Source organism: Balaenoptera physalus (genome assembly GCF_965194825.1).
Source record: "Balaenoptera physalus genome assembly, chromosome: 3".
NCBI classification, from domain to species: domain Eukaryota; kingdom Metazoa; phylum Chordata; class Mammalia; order Artiodactyla; family Balaenopteridae; genus Balaenoptera; species Balaenoptera physalus.
In genome coordinates this window covers 119,009,912-119,031,236 of record NC_138890.1, presented here as the reverse complement: position 1 = coordinate 119,031,236, position 21,325 = coordinate 119,009,912, and the positions used below count along the sequence as shown (strand labels likewise).

The following is a 21,325-nucleotide window of genomic DNA, read 5'->3' as shown; positions in this document are numbered from 1 at the left end:
ACAACCAGAGAAGGCGGGGATGGCATTCAGACTGCATCCCAGGTCGGACCCCTGGGAAGCAAGGCAGGAAGGAGGGAAAGCACTTTCCTAAACACTAACGTTTGCTGTTGGTGGTGGGTAGTGGGGCCGCCGTGTCAGGCACCAGCTGCTCTGTCTACTCATCCCACTTCCCTTTCGTGCGGATCCTATCCAATGCCGTAGGTTACCGAGACCGATGCTATGCCCATCACAGACTCTGATACCTCTCCAGGTCCACCTGTGAACACGGGTGTTCATGCGTAAGCCGAACCCCGGAGAGGAGAAGTGGGCAGCTCTTCTCCACTCTCTGTCTCTGCTTTCCCCCTTTCTGCTCCCCACTGAGGGCTGCTGCCTGGCCCCTAGTCTCCAGGTGCAGTTACAACTTCCCCTGCCCACCTCGAGGGTGGCTCCTTTCCTCTCTGGTTCTGAAAGAGCCCCTACAAGCTTTCTCAGAGATGCAAAAGGAGGCTTCCTGCCCATCCCTTGCTCTCAGAAGGAGGAAGGGATCTGCTGACGACAGTTCACCGCCCAGCCTGAGTAACTCACTGCATGCTGAATGTCAGAGCACAGGCAGTGCCAACCCAGAGGCCCCAGGACTCCGTGGTTCTCTGCCTTTGGACATGGTTCTTGGATGGCAAGAAAAGCTCTGAGTGCATTCAGAGGTTGTACAGGCAGTCACCCCCCTAGACCCATTCTCCTCACAGCCTTCTCTCTGGTCTGCTGGAAGCAAAGGGCACTCGGCAGTGTTACCTGCCTCCAGGGTGCCTCTGTGCCCCACCCCGTTCTCCACCCCCAGCGATGCCCAGGCAGAAAGGTGCCTCTTCACAGAAAGTTCAAGGAGCTTGCCCTAGCCCAGGCCAGCAAGGCCCACCTATGTCATCCGAGAGAGAAATGTTCTGCTTCCCCCCAGCTAACTTTAATCAGCTCCACCAGAGCTTTTTGAAAGACCCATTGTTTTTCCCAAATGGTTTGGTTTATCTCTGAACATTTCTACATTTCCAACTGAGATTATTATCCCTTCCTTCTCTGATTGTTTTTAAATTTTTTTCCTAGCCAATGAACCAATGAATGACGAAATGAATTTCTAGTTATATGGGCGTTTGTACACCCACACTGCCACGTATGAAGTTAAGCTTTCTGCTCCAGAGAAATACCTGGACGTGGAAATAAGAATATATTACAGTAATTAAATTTCGAACACAAAGTCTTGTGGAGGAAAAAATTGTGCAGAAATAAAAATCTCTGAATCAGCATTTACACTGTGAGTGCAGATATTCACTTCAAGGTATTTGCTAAAATACTGACTGTCATTAACTGTGAGTCAGTCGATTCTGGCAGTGTGAATTCTAAGTTCGTCGTTTGGAATGTGGGACAAATCCTCCTAGCGGCGATGTTATAATTGGTGGCTGGTTCCCCTGTTACGCATCATGACTCCATGTCCTAAGCCTCCGCTAGGCGGGCCTGATCCTGGGTCCAGGGACAATGAATGCCGGGATGGGAGGAGGAGTTTTCTCTCTTTCCAGTACCTGGAGTCCACCCATGGTAACAGTTTAAAATATATATATATATATATATATATATATATATATATATATATATACTGTATACTTTATTAGATTTAACAATTTATTTGACATCCTTAAAAGACTCTTTTTAAACTTTCTTTTTACTTTTTGGCATTTAATAGACTTTCTTTTTTTAGAGCAGTTTTAGGTTCACAGCAAAATTGAGGGCGAAGTACGGAGTTCCCACACACCCCCTTACCCGCCCCCCTGGCCAGCACAGCACACAACCTTCCCCCCTATCAACCTCGCCACCAAAGTGGTCCATTTGTTACAGCCTGTATCTGTTAGGAACCTACAAGGACACATCATTATCACCCACAGTGCATAGTTTGTTAGGGTTCACTCTTGGTGTACATTTTATGGGTTTGGGCAAATATAGAATGGCATGTATCAGTGATTATAGTATCACACAATAGTTTCAGGGTCCTAAAAATCTTCCATGCTCTCCCTATTCATCCCTCCCTCCCCCTTAACTGTAACATTTTGAAGTAAAATATTGCCTTTCTTCTTCTCCCACCTGCTACTGCCTCACCAACAGGCCTCCTGACACCCAGTGTTCCGCTGGGTGTGTCTTCCTGTTCGAGCCCCCCTCGGGCAGGCGCTCCCCCCAGCGTTCCCTGGGGCAGCTGGTCAGCCCTCCCAACCCCCCGCCACCCTCAGAGTGGCCTGATTCACAGGAAGGGATGAATGACTAACAGCCCCCAATGGAGCTTAGGTGTTTCCGTTTTGAGAAAGGGTGCTGACTGACTCCCTCCACCTCTTGAATAGCTGCGCTCTCAGGAGGTACCAGAAAGGGACGTGAGGTGGACCACCACCCACCAGACACGTCTCCCCGGGGTTTCTTCTGCTTTTTCCTCTTTCTCCCTTCCTTCCCTTCAGAGCAGACACATGCTAGTACGATTCCTAGATCTGTTCTCTCAAAACGGTTCTCATGGCAGCAACGCCTGGGCCAGAATGTGTGGAGATGGCTGAGTGGGACACCGGTGTTTGCAATTTAGAGTTTGCGACTAGATTAGTTAGATCCTCAGAGAGAGACATTTTAGTCCTTCACTTTGCAGGTGCCCAATTTGTGTCTACTGATTTCATCTTCTTTGTAGCTACAATATTAGCAAGTACCCTCAGCCCTTCTAGGATATCCAATAAACGCTCCCAGCAGCATCTAAAAACTGGGTGTAAAATCACTTTTCCTAACAAAAAAAATCATCTGATAACCGAAGAAAAGGATTAGTGAGAGACTTGGCTGCACCTCCAACTGCCTTTCCTTGACGCAGGCCCCCATCTTTGCGCAGATAAAGATTATGGTTGCCAAGGAAACAGGACCAGAGCGAGAAAGACAGAAACTTTGTCTCATTTGGTTTTCCCCAGATTCACAAAGCAAGCTGGGTTGTAAGCAGAGCTGTATGAGATTATGGTAGATTTGTAATTTACTTAGTCAAATTGCTTTTAATTCCTAGTCATGCCTCAATGTACACTTTTTTTTCCCTCTGAAAGTTAGGTCTTGCACTTAGTGGTCCAAGGTCTGACAAATAACAGAGCTTTAAAATTCATTGTCTATGATTAATCTCAAATAAAGGACAGATGGCTTGTCTAAGTATGTCAGACAGGCAAAGCACTTAAGATTTGTGACAGGCAAGACCCGGAATTAACCGCTAAGTTTTTGCATTTATTCATATATTCATGTGCACCATGAATACAACTATAAAACTCACTTTAGTGTTCTCACTTTACTCAAAATATTCCCAAACAAAGCAACTGCTCTCCGTTTGGCAAACCAGATGCCCTAATCTCAACCCCATTAACTCAAAATCCATTTTTCTCATACTATATGTATTGTGTACATTTCATCTTACTCCGACATTCAGGATGAAAATAACATCCCTTTGAAAGCCCAGCTTGCCCAGAACCCAAAATGTTGGTTCCCACCTCATTTTTATGAAACTTTTTGTTGAAATATTTAATTTTTTTATTGAACAAACATTTGTCTGTCAAAATAAACAAAAACCGACCAAATGAGAATAGGCAAAGGCTATTTATTTAGAGCTAGCTATAGCAGGGGAGTCAGCCGCTGTCACTTGGTTTTGGCAGAGACTCAAAGGCAGGCTCAGAAGTGGGAAAGCTGTATGAGTGGGAAAAAGGGAAGGTTTCAGATATGCCCTGATTGAAGGCTGGTGGCCTAGGGAAGCTGGAAGCAGGATAACTAGAAGTAGGCACCCTATGTGATAGTTAGGGGGGCATATTTGATTTTTTTCTGGTTAGTCCCAAGTTGGAAGCAGTAACAAAAATTAAGGAAGCTGGAAGTTATTAATCAAGTCCTGGCAGTTTGGGGCCAATTGTTAACACGGTTATTGTTTGGCTTCCCGGACCAGTTGCTAGAGATAGTAATCTGACTTCCTGCAAGTCTGATTTGTAGATTGCTGGCTGACATCCTGGGCTGGTTATGGCAGATAATGGGGTTGGTTTCCTGCGCTGGTTGCTGCAGATTGTGGGTCAGAGTTCTATTTTTATTACGCTCTGGCCATTGTCCATTTGTATATTCAATCTCTCAGGCAATAAACATTGCATGAACAAAAAAGTACACTGAGCCTAAGTGTACAGCTTAATGAATTATCAAGTGTAACAACCATCCAGGGCCCCCATTTATTTTAAAATTCTCCTCAATCAGAATCTTAGAAGCCTGTTGTCAAGGAAAACTGTGAGTTGGAGGGCAGATTCTTTCCCTGTGTTTCTTTAGTCCTGGTGTCCAGGGATGGGACTCACCAGCTGCAACCTTCTCGGGCCGTGTCACAAAGTCAAGTCTTCCCAGACACAACGGACATGGGCAGCCCTGGGTTTCCCACAGTCAGGCTCAGCCCCATGAATCACCATTCTCCACATTCCTGGACAGGTCAGAGAGTGTGCCTTGAAATCCAGGCTTCACCACTCCCTTGGGCAAGTTAATCTCTCCAAACCTGTTTCTTAATCTACCAAATGGGGGTAATAATTGTGCCTGTTCTCAAGACCTCCCTGGAAGTCCAGTGGTTAAGACTCCGTGCTCCCACTGCAGGGGGCATGGGTTCGACCCCTGGTGGGGGAATTAAGATCCCACAGTGTGGCCAAAAAAAAAAAAAATAGTGCCTGTTCTCATTGGATTGCTGTAAGGATCAACTAAGGCGATGGACATACAAACTTCTAACACAGTTCCTCACACAGAATAAGCACTCAGATTTTGATTTATTGGATGTTTAGAATGTCTAAAAATGACAGCTGAAAATTAGTGAGGAACTACTATGTGCCAGGCACTGGGCTTGGTGCTTAAATGTATATTATTAGATGTTTCTATTAGAGAATATTAATCATCCTTATTTTATAGAGGAAGGAGCTGAGGCTTACAGATGTTAAGAAACCTCTCTGTACTTACCTGCATTTGTTGTGAGAATTAAAAGAGATGAAGGAAACATGTCCTTAGTGCAGTCCCAGCACATCGTAATCACTCAATCACCGGGGCTGTTGTTTAAGCTGACCCTTGGATTATCCACTGTGACAGACCCTAGGCAGCAATTAATTGCCTAGCCAACGTCTGTTCTCCCTTTCACCCTTGCCGACAAAAATCACCTTTTGTGTGAGGCGGCATCGTGCCTCCATAAAAGTACTCCTCTTATCAGTCTCCCTTGCTTCTTCGGAAGTTCATGAGACCCAATTCTGGCCAATGAGAGATAAGTGTAAGTCTCCTAGGTGGGCCTTTGGGGAAAACTATTATTGTCCCAAGAAAAAGGAAGTTTCATCTGACACGTACTTCTTCCCCTTTGTCCCCATCTTTGCTGCCTAGAAAGCACATGTAATGCCATGTGGTACAGCTGCCATCCTGTAAGCATGAGGACTAAAGGCCCATGCCCAGGATGCCAAGGCAGAAAGAAGAGCCCCAGACCCCTGATGGCCTTGTAGGGATACTGTCCCAGCCGTGGACTGCCAGCCTCCAAAGGGTTTCACCACTGTGGTTAAACCACCGTGGCCAGATTTCTATTACATGCAGCTGAAGGCAATCCAAGCTAATACAGCCACTGTTTGGGGTGATAGGAATCTCTGAATGAACTGAAATTTCCAAACAACTGAAAATTAGGAATTTGAAGTATCTTCTTTTAATCTGTTTACACATCCCGAGATGATAAAGGAAAAAAAGTCCCGAGAATGAAAAGTCGGTTCCCAATCATCTCTACGTGAATTATTCTCAGCCCTTCTGAGGACTGGTGTCATACATGGTGTCATGAACAGGGTTTCCACGGGTCACCAGCACCGTGCACCAAGGTGTCTGAGGACTCTTGTCAGAGTCATTTATTCTCAAGGCTTGGCTCTAGACCAGCCTCACCCAGCACAGAACTGAATGACGCTTCTGTAAAACCTGAGGCATCTGCTCTGGCATCTTGGTCAAAGTCCAAGGGCGGTAATTGCGTTCTGCCTACTTGTGAGATCTCCTAGATTTCTACTTAGGTAGTATTTACGTTCTCTCCAAAAAAGATTATGCCCAATGTTGCTCTGCCCATTAAAACAACAAGGGGTCCATCCTAAGTGATAAAGGAGCATCTCATTGTGACACGAAGCCGTCACGAGGTGGGAGCAGGAGGCTTCCTCTGGCTTTACAATGAGCCAGCTGGGATGGCGGCTTTCAACTTGGAAGAAGCTAAGTATACCAGAGGGGTTAAACTTGTGGTTTTCTGTGCCATTTCAGAGAAATAATATGCACATATTTCCACTCACTTTAAATGATTCTAAGGCCATGTCAGATGAAAAGAGGATTGAACTACAGCCCCTTCTCTCACAGCTTTCCTATCAAAATATATCCCACGTGATGAGTATAGAAACTAAATTCCTTCTATATACTAAGTATGCTGTCTCATCATTGCATAGCACATGACTTTATATTCTAAGCTATCAATAACCCTAACTGAGGTCGTTTTGGTTTGCTTAAATATTCTAAAAGGTCAAAATTTTAAATTATTTAATGTGCAAAATTGCTTTCATAAATGGACGTAACTAAATGGTGAAATAGAGGACATCCAAAAAAATTTGAAATGATCCTCTTTTGGATTAAACTAGAAAAAGCACAAGTTTTCAATGCCTAAAATTATGTTGTATTCAAATAAAGACCCATACACACGATGAAGAGGAAATCTCTAATAATTTATTTGACCTTCAGTTTCACATTGTGAAAAAAAAATAACAGTTTTACAAAACCTCAAAAATGTAGTAGCAAACAGGTACATATGAACACGAACACTTTACTTCTTCAACTTATACAGTTTTGTATGTGAACCACATATTCAATAGTCAAGAGAGGGATATTATTCAGCTCTAATCATTCTTATTCAGACAGGTGTCAAGCCCAGAGAAAAGGGGGCTACACAATTATACCAGAAGTGGAAGGCTGCCCTTTGTTATCCGTTTCCACAGCAACCAGTCCACAGAATAAGAAGAACCTTCTCTGTCTTATGCCAAGGTTTTTGTGTGCACTGTGCTGTGAATTGTATTTGCTTCAAAGTGTAGGACGTTTCACAGGGTGAGAATGGTCAAGTAGTGAGCCCAAATGCCTCCATCAATTCAAAGAGCGGGGAGTCCAGAAAGTTCCCTGCAGGCTGGGGGCCCACCCTGACCACAGCTCCCTCTGGCTCACACACAGCAATTAATAGAGAATTCAAGGACAGACCACAACTTTGAAACAGCTGCAAAAAATTCACCCTGCTTTCAAAAGCCACGCAGTGACACCCACATGTTGGCAGATTTGCATCATAAACTACGGAGCTGTAACTGCTACAATATACTGCCAGGGTACAATCAGACATTTGCATTGCTTAGAACAGGGGTCCCCAACCCCCGGGCCGTGGACTGGTATCGGTCCTGGGCCCATTAGGAACCGGGCTGCACAGCAGGAGGTGAGCGGAGGGCAAGCGAGCAAAGCTTCACCTGCCGCTCCCCATCGCTCGCATTACCTCCTGAACCACTCCCCACGCCTCCCACCCCGGTCTGTGGAAAAATTGTCTTCCACGAAACCGGTCCCTGGTGCCAAAAAGGTTGGGGACCGCTGGATTAGAACACATCTAGAGGCAAGGGACTGACTACCGCAAAGTATTGAGACCCTTTGATTCCAACCGTTCATTTATTTTGGTCCAACTATAGCCCACTTATTCACGGCACGAACAGACATGTACAATTAGTCTAATATATTCAGGTGGAGAGAAACGTGAAGGATTCACCTGTCATTAGACAATGCAAACACACGATGTCAAAGGTTATGGGTCTTAAACCCTATTTTCTAAAATACAGTAATGAGAGAAACAGCCATGAAAGCAGTGCGAATTGCAAATTCTGAGCTTCCCCGGACACCTGTGAGGAAGCACCTATGAGTCTACCACTAATAACTATCACGGCACGTGTTTAGGAAACAAGCACTTGAACTAGCAAAGAACGTATTCACAACTGATTCCCAACTCTCCCAGAAAGCCTCTCAGCAAGGGTCACTGCTTACAATTCTTTGGTGTTTGGTGGCCATATGTGTCACTTTTGTGCACCAAAGAGTTCTTTTAGAGACTTACCTAAGAGGGAGCACTAAAGTATACATTGTACCCATGTGAACATTGCCTTGGAGAACTTTTAGCACCTGCTAAACCCTATAGCAGGAAGAGAGAAGGACCCATCCAGGTCAAGTAAATCCGGTGAGTGAATTAATTTCCATCGGTGAGTGTTTCGTTTTCTCCTGTTAACTGTGGTTATGGCCAAGCATTCTCATAGGGTAATAAATAGATAAATAAATAAACTTTGGACAATGCCTTTACCTGTGCCCTATATACAGAACTAGTCCATAGCATTTTCCAGGATTTCAGGATATTACACAGAGGAGAAAAAAACAACAACAAAAAAACAACTGCCAAGCGATTTGGTCCTTTCCAAATTTCAGTAGCTGAGATTGAAGCGAGTGAATCGGACAGGAAGGAGAAGGGCAGAAAGAAGCCTTCCCTTGCCCCAGGAGCCATTGGCAGGACCACAGCCCACAAAACCCCAGTCAAAGTTGATGAGTCTGAAAAAAATGACCTTCATGCTTTCTCTACCTCTAGGATGTAACTTAAGTTTCTGTCTTGTAATCCTTCCCTGTCTTGACATTTACAAAATCCCACCCCCCCACCCTTCCCAACCCACCCTCCAGTTATGTTCCTAATTGTAACTCCAAAGTTTTCACTTTTGTGCAGCAGAGCACATCATAACAGCCACAAAATTGTGCAAAACGTACAACCATTCACACGCGTCCATACACGTGAAGACAACTGTAAGCATTGTTTCAGCATGCAGGCCTCAAACAATAAATAGCTAAATCTACGACAAATTTCTTACCAGCCAAGGGAAAGTTTAAAGTCACTTATAAATAGAAAAGAACATCTACCAAACAGCTACCAACAATGTCCCCATTGTTCAGAAACGTTCCTGGGGAGCACAGCCCCTCGGAGATTATCGTGGAGTCCAGTGGTCCTCACTCCGCAGCCAGCCCAGCAAACATCCCTCCAGGCCCCCCAGTTGGGCTTTCAATCTCCAACAGCAGCTGGTGTGGAGGCTTCAAGCTCGCTCCTCAGAGAGAGGTGACAACCATTTCAAATTTTACACATAAATGGTGGAACCCATGGAAATCAAATGCTGAATATGGTACAGCAAGGGAAGAGGGCCGGCTTTTCTCTCCCTTTCAGGGGCTGATTAATGCTGACATTAATCCACAATTACAAGACAAGGACTAGATCACAGGTTCGTTCATTCATATTTAAACCATGTGCCTCTTGCACTGAAAAGCCCACCCCCCCCTCCCCCTCCCCCTCCCCCCTTCCTTCAAGTCCAGTTAGAAGCATTTACAAGGTGTGGTGGATTGGACTGTAGCAACTTCTTTTCCTTTTTCTTTTCTTTCTCTTCATTCAATTTGGTCTCTCCAAAGTAGAAATCCCATCTTGTCTCGTTAAGGGATGGAGTCAGCTAAAATAGAGGAAAAGGAAAATTTTTTGTTAGTCTCAAGATCTGAAAAAAAAAGATTAAACTTGGGACAGGCAGTCAATATGGCTTCCAAAGGTCTTAATTACACATTCGGTAGGTGCATTCATGCATGCAGACGGCCCAACAAAAACCGTGGTATCCGAAGAAAGATCTTCACTTCTTTCCTAAACATATATACGTTTAAAATTCAAACCTATACATCTAGGTGCTGTTACGAGTTGCCTTCTTCTGCTTCCGACATTCATAATTCCTCTCCACGGTTAAACAGAGCCACTGTAAAGTGATCACCAGAGGGTCACAAGAGATTCCTTTGCCAATCCCCTCCCCCCACCCCCGGCCTTGGGCCCATTTACCATAAAGGATTCCAAATTAAATTTATTCACCATATAGAAGGCAGACATATTAATCCTCTTATTTAAATGCATCTCTGCTATTCATTACGGCAGAAATCAGTCTCGCTTTCTTTCACATGACAGCATACCAGGCCTCACCAGCCCAAGGCTGGAGTTTATTCTCCAAGTTCATCAGCCCACACTTAGGAGACTCGGGCTGTGGTATGCAGTGTTATTATCTACAGAATCAACCGCCGTCAAACGTGAATATAAATTCAAGGTGCCATAACCACGAAGCCTGCACGTTTCATGGGAGCTGGTGTTTCCCCATACCACCCATCCTTCCCATTTAGTTAAGTCTAATTTTACAGAAGGAGAGTTTGCAGAGGGCTTTTGTCTTTCAAATGCTCACCCTATCTGTTCTTGGAGCCCATTTCCAGCCCTAGCATAAGAGTCTGCAGCCCCAGTGCTGAAACTCGAAGTACAGACAGAGGGAATTCAGGAGGGGCGCTCATCACTTGCACTGACTTCTTCTTGCTCTTGTGTGTTCGGAAGTCTGATTCATTTCATTAGTTGTTTCTTTTGGCAGTTTCATAACAGTGATTCAAGCTTTCAAGGCATTCCTTAGACTACGGGTGTCATCGCCCACCCTCACCTCCTTGAAACCTATACATCAACATTAGGCCAAAAGAATGTATCTTGTAATAATATGAAATGTCAAGATGTTGCATACTCAAACAGAAAAACAAAAAAACCCCAAAACAAAAACACCACTAAAAAGAGGGGCCAGGAACAAAGCAAACCAAAATCCAAACGCCATCAAGTTGTGGGCCACACAGCACCATGAAAACGGAGCGAAATCAAAAGTAATTTCCTCTTTGTCCCTCCCAGCAGCTGGGAGCAGCAGGAGAGAGTTAAAATCTCCTTGGTGGATAAGCTTTTAGACCTAGGGAAACTTTTTGTTAACACTGTATTAATTCAGGTAGCACCTACATGTGGAGGCCAAAGTCAGGTCCCGGAAGCGTTTGCAGCTTAGGACTGATACCTACACAGCACCTCTTTTAAGTCACTCCATCCGGCTTAAGTGTTTTAACACTATCTTGTGTGTAGTAAACTTTAGAAATTTAAACCAACATTCTCTCCTGTCGGAAACTCCAACAGTGGCTTTGATCAGCCCCACACCACCCTTTAAAAAGGCGAACCTGGCCTTGTCGAATTTCCTTATTCTGTGCTTGACTCTCTGGCTAAGAGCACCAAGGGCAGAGGGGATGTTGTTTCGAATATAACCGAACACTCTATTTGTTCCATTTCCCAGGGACCGGACATGTGATTAGGTTCAAATACCCAGGAGAAGGTGAATTCGAGTGTTTGCCAACATACTCACTCTGGGCTGAGAAAGGAGGTACCAAAAATGAAGTATTAAGATAACAAGCTGATAATAGTCAAAGAAACCTCATTTTTGCATGACACACAAAGCTAATTCCACTGCGAGCTAAGGTCTAAATTGAAGGGAGGAAAGAAAACTAATACGAGTATTGAACACTTAATATGTACCAGGCACGGGCTAGGTATTTTCACGCCTTTCTTTTCTTTTTTCTCATTTATCAATTCACCCAAGTCTGAACTGGGACAGATCTTAAGGAAAGCAAAATTCGAATCACTCATTTGACAAAGGAGATCTCTGAAGTGCAGAGAGGTCCAGACTCCACAGCTAGAAACAGAATGTACATGTGGTCTCTCTCTTTTCTACCTATATGACATATAGGATGCCAGCCACGTCCAAGGATGCCAGCCAGTTACCACTTGGATGTACCGCCACCATCACTGGCAATTTTTAAGGCTCTCCTATGCAAATATAGTCAGTTCTGGACTAACACCCAATTTAGTGCACTGTTAATTGATGCTTTTGCCTAGAAGGTTCTTTAAACCTTCTTTAGAGTTGAGTAATGCATTCATATCGCAAATGAAATAACCCCTTTCAGAGCATTTGTTTATTCAGGATTATTGAGATGCCAGCAAGGCTGCAAAAACCAGTTTGGTGTGGGACACTGTTAGCCCCACTCGCTCCCCAGAGGACAGTTCTGAGAGTTCCTGCTCCTTTGAAGGAGTCTCAGTCCAGGAAAACATTACATTACTAAGAACTGTACGAAGTGTAACAGGCTGGAGGAGATAACTGAAGAAATGAAAGAAAGAGCACGATTCCATGTGAAAGGGAGGCCAGTTTTACTGGTGTTTCTAAATGAGCTGTAAGAGATGAGGAAAGAAAAGACAAATGAGTCCAAACCCCTCTTTGCTAGAAGGTCCCCTTCAAAGGTGTGAAACATACTAGGGAACACAGAACCAAACCTTTCCAAGGAATGAGTTCATTTCCCCAGCAGTTCCTCCAAAGCAGATTTTTAAATTTTATTCTCTTATTATTAGTCATGAGCCCATTAGTCACCAAAACAAATCAACCCATTCCGTGCGCTCTGTGCTACACTTAGATACGCTTAAGTGATTCTGGGGCCAATCCTGAGAATGCTTTAACAGCAGCAAAGCGGCCATTAGCTTCCCGAACCCTGAACTGTGTAGGCCTATTAATTATTTGAGCCAAGAGTATTATATACTCTTAAGTACACAAGACAACCATTATGTACCCAGATATATGACACAGAAACACAACTTTTGTTCGCCCTGACAATGGGGTCAGCCTGACTGATTAACTCTGAAAAGCTGCAGGAAGGGCAGTTTAGATGGCTCAGTGTGTCCACAGATCAGACAAGCTTATACAATGCAGGTGCAACCTTTTATAAGGACAGACCTAGACTTCTCAAAAGTTAATTAATGCCCTAAAGGGGGCTATTTTTTTTGGGGGGGTGGGGGAGAAGGAAAAACTTTTAAAATAAGCTAATGAATAATTCTGGACAGAATACAATGGGAATAATTTTCAGCATTCAATTTTTTAAACCCCACTTCATTCTAAAAAGGGTTTGAGGAAGTTAAATTTAAAAATCTACAATTATTTCCTGGGGTGATAACAATGTGAAGTTTATTAAGTAGCCATTCGGCGTGAGCTCAAGTGCTTACGCTCTGGAGCCAGACTGCCTGGGTTGATGTCTTGACCAACCCTTCCGCCTGCTAAGCCCTATGACCTTGGGCAACTTACTTAACCCCTGTGTGCATCAGGTGTTTTCATCTATGAAGTGCTCTCATAATAATATCCCACAGGGTTGTTGTAGGGACCAAATGAAATGATCCATGGGAAACCCACAGCCCAGCTGTCGGCACACAGGGAGGGCTCAGGAGACAAGGTTCCCAACCTGGCCGTAATTAGAATCACTGAAGAACTTTCTAAAAATGCGAATGCCTGGGTCCCACCCAGACCTAATGAAACCCAGCCTCTGGAGTGGGCAGGCTTCAAAAAGCTCTTTGGGAGACTCTGAGGCCCAATAAAGGCTGAGAACCACTGGCTTATGTTTGGGGGGTTGCAGCTGTGCTCAACACAAGTGTTTAAGTTCCGGGGTACAAGTGCTTTTATTTGTAGTTCATGTAGAACCTCTATAGCATGGGCTATATGGAGCCTGTCTCACTCACGTACAGGCTTACACAGCTAGCTCAACTATACGGATACTTACAGCTAAACTGACTCTTACCTTACGCTCATTCTCTTTAGGATGCATTGTGTTTAAGAGGGCAGATGTTTCCAGGTGCTGACAAACGCAGTAGGGATCAGCGAGTATGGGACCGTGGTTATGCTGTTCCACGCGTCCAACGTTGGATCGTAGCAGTCCAGGGTTTTGCATCGCTGAATGCCAAAGTACCCTCCAACCACGTAGAGTTTGTTTCCGGAGGCCACAGCGTGGCAGCTCATGCGCTTTGCTGTCACGTCTCCCACCTTGGTCCACTGGTAAGTCTCGCTATTGAATTTATAAGCAGAGCAGGCGGAGAACTCGGTATCTCCCCCCATAATAAAAATCTGGTTACCCAGCACAGCTGCCGCCGTGTAACGCCAGGGCTGGGGACAGGTGGCCGGGACCGTCCACCTGTTTTCACACTGATCGTAACACTGAACCTTGGGGAGCTTGTCATGACTGACGCTGGTACCTCCGAAAGCAAACAGCTTGAGCTTAGCACTCACCACTGCGGCATTGCTGACCCCTTCTCGGAGAGGGGCCACCATGGTCCATTTGTTGGTTGTGGGGTCATAATGTTCTACTTGCTTTAGAGAGACTGAGGGGGAGGCCGGGAGGCAGCCAGTGGCGGCAGTGTGCCCCCCGACCACGTACAGGCAGTGCTTCAGTTCAGCAGAGCCATGGCCAAACCTGGCCACCAGCATGGGGGCCGCCTTGGACCACTCCTCATGCAGGGTATCATAAACCCAGACATCTTTCGAGACTCCATTCTCAGACCCTCGCCCCCCAGTAATGTATACTTTGCAGCCAATTGCACAGGCACTGAACTCTTTTCTCGGGCTGGGGATGTCGGCCTTGGGAATGATCTCTTTGGCCTTCTGGTCGACCAGATACAGCTTGTCACACATGAAAGTCTGTCCTCCCAAGAGGAAGAGGGCATGGCCGGTTTTCCGGGGCCGGGCACAGAGGCTGGTCACCACACCGTCATTCTGCAGGATTTTCAGCTTGCACCTGATGGCCTCTTCCACAATCTCCTTGCTCTTCCTCTGCTTGGTGATGAGTTCCTCCATGGCCACATTCTCCATGAGATAGATGGCCGGCAGCAGAGCCAGCCTCACTGTCTGCAACAGCTCCGGGAGATAGCAGTAGCGCTTCTTCAGGTCGTAGCTGATCCAGTTAATTGCAGACTCGTACACAAGTCTTTCGTCTTCCGTCTCCAGCTCTTCACTGGACAAGAGCTGCACTACCATGTCCTGGGGCAGCTGGAGGAAATCTTCGTTCTTCCTGATGGTCTGGAAATTGCTGAGACACATCCTCCAGGAGAGCTCGTACAGCTTGGTGCACTGGTGCGCGTCGGACAGCAGCAGCATGCCCAGGCAGTTGGTCGGGTGCAGGTTCTTCTCTAGGAACTCGGCGCAGGCATCCCGGATGTCTTGAAACTCCAGCATGTCGCCAGCTTCCAGGAGCGATTCCGCGTTTTCTTCATTGATGATGACCCGGGAGGAGTAAGCGTAGTCGAGGAGCAGCTCCAAGACTTCCGGGTGGATGGAGTTGTCGAAGTTGACTTCGCTGTCCTGGCTCTCCTTCAGGCCACCGCTGAACATGGCTTCGAAGTAGCGGCTGCACGCGGCCAGCACCGCCCGGTGACACGGGAAGGTCCTATTTCCGGCATGGAGAAGGACGTCGGTGAAGAGACGCTGCTGGCGTAACAGGTTCAGGTGAGTAAGGACACTGTCCGCGTAGGAGGACTTGTGGAACAGATAGATGTTAATGGAGCCACTGCTGGCCCTGGACTTGCGGTTCTCGTGCACGCTGACAGACATTTTGTTTCCACTCCTGAAAAACAAAACACAACTATTGAATCTGATGCTCCCAGTGTTCAGAACGGCCGAACCAAACCAGCAATTGCTTTGGACAGAGGAAACAGAACACTTCGCTGTTGGCCCTGCTGCCTACTGTTCTGAACAATGGACAGCCAGGCCTATACAAAGTCAGAGACGGCGACCTGCCTATAAGGAAAGACACTTATTATAATACTGTTGAGCTATTTAAACTATACACTGTTTAAAAAAAAAAAAACAATCACTGCTTAAGAGCAGGTTTATCTTGGAAAACCTGATTGCCAACTTGCAGGATATTGAAGTCCTTGAGAATGTAAGTCAGCAAAAGCCAAGAGGCGCAAGGTCTCATTCTCACAGCTCCCTGCCCTAGTCCAGCTGATTCACTGCTGGCCACTTGAAATGCCAGGCCTCCAGCTCTCATAATGCCGGGATGGGCACAGGCTTTAATGCCCTATGCAAGCAACATAAAGCCATGTGTAAAACAAATACCTACTCATTAATTCCATTAAGAATTCCTTTGGTAAGACCCAGTGTCTTACCAAAGTGTAAGTGCTGTAAATGGGAAATGTAACATTAAAACCACAGGCTTAGGCCAACTTCTAAAATGACCAAACTTTTATTTGTCATTACAAATAATTTGTAACCAGACACCTCTACCACTACAGCGTCCTGAAAGAGCCCCAATATAAACACAACCATATACTGATCAGCAAGCTATCGTGGAAACAGGATAGATTCTGGCCACAGTCACCACTCCCCTTTCCTGCTCCGGACAGCTTCCAAAGTGGCGATTTGGGCACAGAAAGGGAAGAATATTTTGAGTAGCAAACTCAGGAGTTCTGCTGTTCTGTTCTCCCTGCTTTAAATCAAATCTTAGAAAACCAGTTGCAAGAACAAAAGATGTATCCACCCATCTCTCTTAATTAAATAGGGCATCACCAGGACCATTCTTGTGTACCTGCAAACGCTGGCACCTGCATCCAGGGAGTCCAAAATGCAAATGTCGCTTTATCTAAATCAAAACACACACGTGTGTGTGTATGTGTGTTGCCTGCCATTGTTAATTTAGGGCCACTCTAGAATTTATTTGCTGACTAGAGTGTCTTCCTCAGTATCTAAATGGAAATTATAGCAGAACCGAACGCTCTCTTTGGCTTTCCTCAGTAATCAAACTGTAGGCTAAAGATACAGGACATGCCTATCACCTATCTTCAAAAATTGAACCATCTTTTTCCTTTTTCACCCTACCCTTCTGTTACTTCAAAGAAATAATGGCTTCAAGAACCTGCCTGTCAAAGGATTCCTAGGGAAGCTGTTTATCCCAGGAGGGTAAACCGTGTGGTTACAGTATCTGTTCCAAACACGGAACAGCCAGTCCTTATGGCAGAGCTGAAACCCAAGGCCTGCTTGTTTCCTTCAACCTGACCAGCGGAGGCAAGGCAGGCACAGAAAACAACAGAGGCAGGTACCTAACTTGCCTTTGACACACAGGCCTCATATTATTAGGAGTTACAACTTGTTTTCTTTCATTTGGGGCATGTAACTTTCCATTGTGAGTAAACGTGACTTAGTGGAAGAAAATAAACAACAGAGTCCTAGGGCTCTGGTGTTAAGAAGCCTTTACAAAGCACCCATCAGTCTCCACAGTGACTTGGGCTTTGACAAATGCTGAGGAGGCAAGCATCACCGCCACCCTCAAGCTAAGTATCTATGGTCTAGTCCATTTTACCCAATGCCCAATGCTCCTAAGAGCAAGTGACAGGACCTGGACCCTATGTGAATACACTAGGTTCTCCAATGTGTTAAAACAGTATTAGCATCCCTGCTGTTCTACTGCTGTAGTCATCATTTGCATTAGTACATTCAAACGGAAATTCTTTGAGGAAGATTTTTAAGCCTAAACCTCAAAAGATGGTATAAATATTCCTATGCCTTATACAGAAAGGTGCAAGAATTCCAAATGAGTAGCTATGCTTTTTTTTTTTAAGCTAATGCTTCCAAAGCAACCTCAAAAGCTGCCTCCTGTGGATGGACCTAGAGATTATCATACAAAGTAAGTCAGACAGGGAAAGACAAATATCATATGATATTGCTTATATGTGGAACCTAAAAAAAGATACAAATGAACTTATTTACAAAACAGAAATAGACTCAAGGACAAAGAAAACAAACGTATGGTTACCAAAGGGGAAAGGGGGAGGAGGGATAAATTAGGAGTTTGGGATTGAAATATACACACTACTATATATAAAATAGATAACCAACAAGGATCTACTGTATAGCACAGGGAAATATACTCAATGTCTTGTAATACCCTATAACGGAAAAGAATCTGAAAAGGTATATATATATTATATATATATATATATAATATATATATAATGAATCACTTTGCTGTACACCTGAAACTAACAATATTGTAAACCAACTATACTTCAATTAAAAAAAAAAAAAAAAAGTTGCCTTCTTTCCGGCTAAGAGTGAATGCAGCTCTGACCAAAGAATGAGGCTGCACAAGGTACATAAGCACCAAAGTGCCTGCAAATTGAGCTGGAATTACACCCACCCGGCCCGGAAGGCGTTTCCCTAAGCAGTGTAAAACAACACTCACAGCCAGGCTTACACTTAACAAAACAGTTTAGAAGACCTTGGGATATAGGATCTGCATCTCTCTGCATCCTGTGTTTATGCTCCTGTATTTCCCAGGTAGGTTCATAAAGCCAGCAGAAAGAGCCTAGCTTATCATCTTGGATGCCACCCAGATGGAGAAGTGTGTCAGTCAAAATCCAACAATCTTGCAGCAATATTTGATTAAAATAAAAGGTAAACTTGAAGACCCAAGGGAAACGACTTGCCTTCTAGTTTAAAATTATGCAAATGTGAGAACATCAGCAGAAACCACATATACAGCCACTAAACACACCTTCAACATGAAATGAATCATCCTTCTGGCATTTTTTTAAGCCCCCAGAGAAATAATATTTGCATGCCAAGTTAAGTGGCCAAAAAAACGCACACATATACTTAACCTGCCTCTACAAAGAAGGGGAAAAGGGCTGCTATTACCAGTGAACATCAAAAGGGATTCTAGCTACAGTAACTTCAGTTCACTTAATGCTCTTTAACCAGGCTCTGGGCCTCCAATACTTAGCGGCGTGTCACATTTCTTTGGGTTTTAAACCTGATCTCAACGCAATCAAAGGAGAAACTAGGCAGATTTTCTCGGACATTCATATTATTGATAACAACGGTACATTATAAAGAGATTGTTAACAAGAAAAGCATTTTACTATACAGTCCTCTATAACACCTGTAACGCTCTTTAACACTCTGGCCATGCTTGTGAGGGCGACACCACACACACGCCAAGTTCAACGGTTCATCTCCACCCTGCCCACCAATTCCTATCCTTCGAAACTAAGCATTTTAAGACTAAATACTTCCATGAGAAGAAGCTAATTTTTCAGAAACCAGTTTTCATTCATTCCCTACAGACGTCTGGCCGCAGTGAACGTACCCTCACTAGGGGTGTCTGCGCGTGGCCCCAGTGCTCACCGTGCCGGGTAGGGTGCAACGTGGACCAACAATCCCGCGCGCCCGACAATGCTCTTTCCGCTGGGGGGGGTGGGGTGGAGGGGGGATTGATCGTAACCCGGCTCAGCTCCTAGCTCTCCAGCAGCTCGCCCGGGCGGCGCGCCACCGAGAGAAGCCCCCTCCAGCAATGCCCGGCTCTTCTTGCTGTGGGAGGGCAGCGGTGGACACCAGGTCTCCGCCCCGAGAACAGCTCCCCACCGCCGCCTCAGTCGGAGCTCCAGGCTCCGGGGCGCACACACACCCCTCGCGATCACACCCCGCAGGCCAGGCAGCCCCTGAAACCCGCGGCGCCCGCAACAGGTCCGCGGCGGTAGGCGAGACTTACAACAGTGGCGACCGGCCACAGTGCACGACCGGCTGGGTTCTTGCCTCGGTCACCGGGTGGGGAGGGGACGGAGCGGACGTCTCAGCCCCAGGAAGCAACAGCGACTTGCCCGGGCGAAGGGAGCGCGCATGGAACTCTGGCTCGCGGGCTGGTTACCGCGGGCGGATCGCCGCGGCCTCACGATCCCCACGTCGCGGACTCTGCGCCCGTCACCCGCGGAGCAGCTCCCTGAGTGAGCTCTGGAGGCGAGAGCGAGCCCGCGGCTGCAGGCGCCGCCGAAGGAGGCCGGCTGTACCCTCGCGGGAAGGAGCTGGAAAGCGCCTTGCGCGCCGGCGGCCGCCTGGCGTCTCGACTCGGCCTCTGCAGCGCCACCGCCGCGCCGCCTCCTCTCCGGCTTCCCGAGCACTCTGCGCCCGGCCGCCCAGCGCCCGGCTTTAAGCGGAGCGGCGGGGAGGGGAGGGGAGGGGAGGGGAGAGGGCGCGTAGGCAAAAAGTGACACCAGGGGAGGGAGGGAGGAAGCGCGTGAATGCGGCCAGCGGAGAAGGAGGAGGAGGAGGAAGGCAAGGAGGACAAGAGTCGGAGGAGAGTGTGTCGGGGGAGTTAGTTGTGAGAGGAAGCGGGGGAGGGGGCTGTGGCGAGTGGAGAGAGACAAAGCGCACGCGGAATCTCAGCCAAGAGCAGCTGCAACCCTCGGGGATCTCGAATAAAACAAGTTTTCCTGCGTTGGAGTGTCTGCGTCTCTAGCCCAGCCGGGTGCTGAGGGATCCTCGGCTGGGGAGCGCAGCCCCTCGCTGCGCGCTCCGAGCTGCGGGAGCCCGCTTGATGCTCAGGACAGGGCGGCGAGGGGCGAGCCGGGTGTCCGCGGCACGCGCCGTGGGCGCGCACAGCCCGCGCGCTGGGTGGGATATCTGGAGGGAGGACGGTGGCGAGGTTTGGACACAATTTTGGACACTCCGGGGACACCGCAGGTTGGGCAAAGCCGGGCCGTAGGGTTTCTCGGTGGCAGTGGACCAGAAAGACTCGAGCCCCAGGCGCTTCCCGCCCCCAAGTCCTCCCTCCCCACCCCCCCGCGGGTGCTGCACCCGCGGCTGGACTCTGCCCCACGCAGCCCGGGGCAGCAGCAACCCGGCACTCTCCGGCGAGGCGTGCACCACGTGCTTTGCAGCCAATCGCCGCCGCCGCTTTATTCAAAGCGACCCGCTCCTAGGAGCGGCCCCGCCACCGCCTCTTCGTAGCGATAAAGCCTCAATCGCCCTCTCAGACTGGGCCCTTTCCTGTCTTTTATCGCCGGGTCGTGTTAGTTAGGAGTTCAGCAAAGAAATGGTTCAGCACACACACGTTTGAAGCGCCCTTGTGCCACGAGAAGGGAAGACGATTGGAAAACTAATCTCGAAGGGCGATCACTATTTATGAAACCCACTTTTGATCTTTGTACCAAGGGCTTGTCTTTCCACTGGGAGCTGAAATGCCTCGTTTTCTTTTTATTGGGTATTTGGAATAAAGTATATGAATGAACTGCAGATTTTACCGATCCAGCTCCCTTGTTTTACAGGTTAGGAAACTGAGGCCCAGGGAGATGTGAGTTGTCCAGCTAGAAGGCCCACAGCTACTTGCAGTGGCCCAGCCCTATAGCTGGAGTGGGGATCCACGACGGACTTTTCTCTCCCCACTCCTCCACCTCCCAGCTTTCTTTTAAATATTAGATGCAGAAATGGTTTAACAGGCAGAGGAGGCTCTGCCTGGCGCGCCCAGAGCCCAGAGACTGCCGAAACCAAGGCTCTGTCGGTCCTTTAATCCCACTTTCCTTTACACGCAGTCCCTTCTGGTATTCGCGCTGAGAAATTTCGCTCGTTGCAAACAAAGAAAGATAGTGCCCTCTGAAGTCCTTTGTTAGCATTAACTCGTCAGCCTCACCACGAGCCTTTACAAATCTGCTTTATATTTTAACGTATTATGCAGAGTCTCGGCTCGAGACTGCTTCACAAAGCCGGAGAGGCCAGATCAATTCCCGGTCAGACCCACGTGCAGGGGTCTGCCTGCT

At 46.9% G+C, this 21,325-nt stretch overlaps 1 protein-coding gene across 1 annotated transcript; it reads right to left on the bottom strand.

Moving 5' to 3' along the window:
* Positions 1 to 6,716: 6,716 nt before the first annotated feature.
* Positions 6,717 to 20,126, bottom strand: ENC1 (ectodermal-neural cortex 1). The gene is made up of 3 exons (XM_082456277.1): positions 19,285 to 20,126; positions 13,546 to 15,360; positions 6,717 to 9,563 (listed from the first exon to the last, which is right to left on the bottom strand). The coding sequence occupies exon 2, from the start codon at positions 15,345 to 15,347 to the stop codon at positions 13,578 to 13,580; it is 1,770 nt and encodes a 589-aa protein (XP_082312403.1). The 5' UTR covers positions 15,348 to 15,360; positions 19,285 to 20,126; the 3' UTR covers positions 6,717 to 9,563; positions 13,546 to 13,577.
* Positions 20,127 to 21,325: the final 1,199 nt, after the last annotated feature.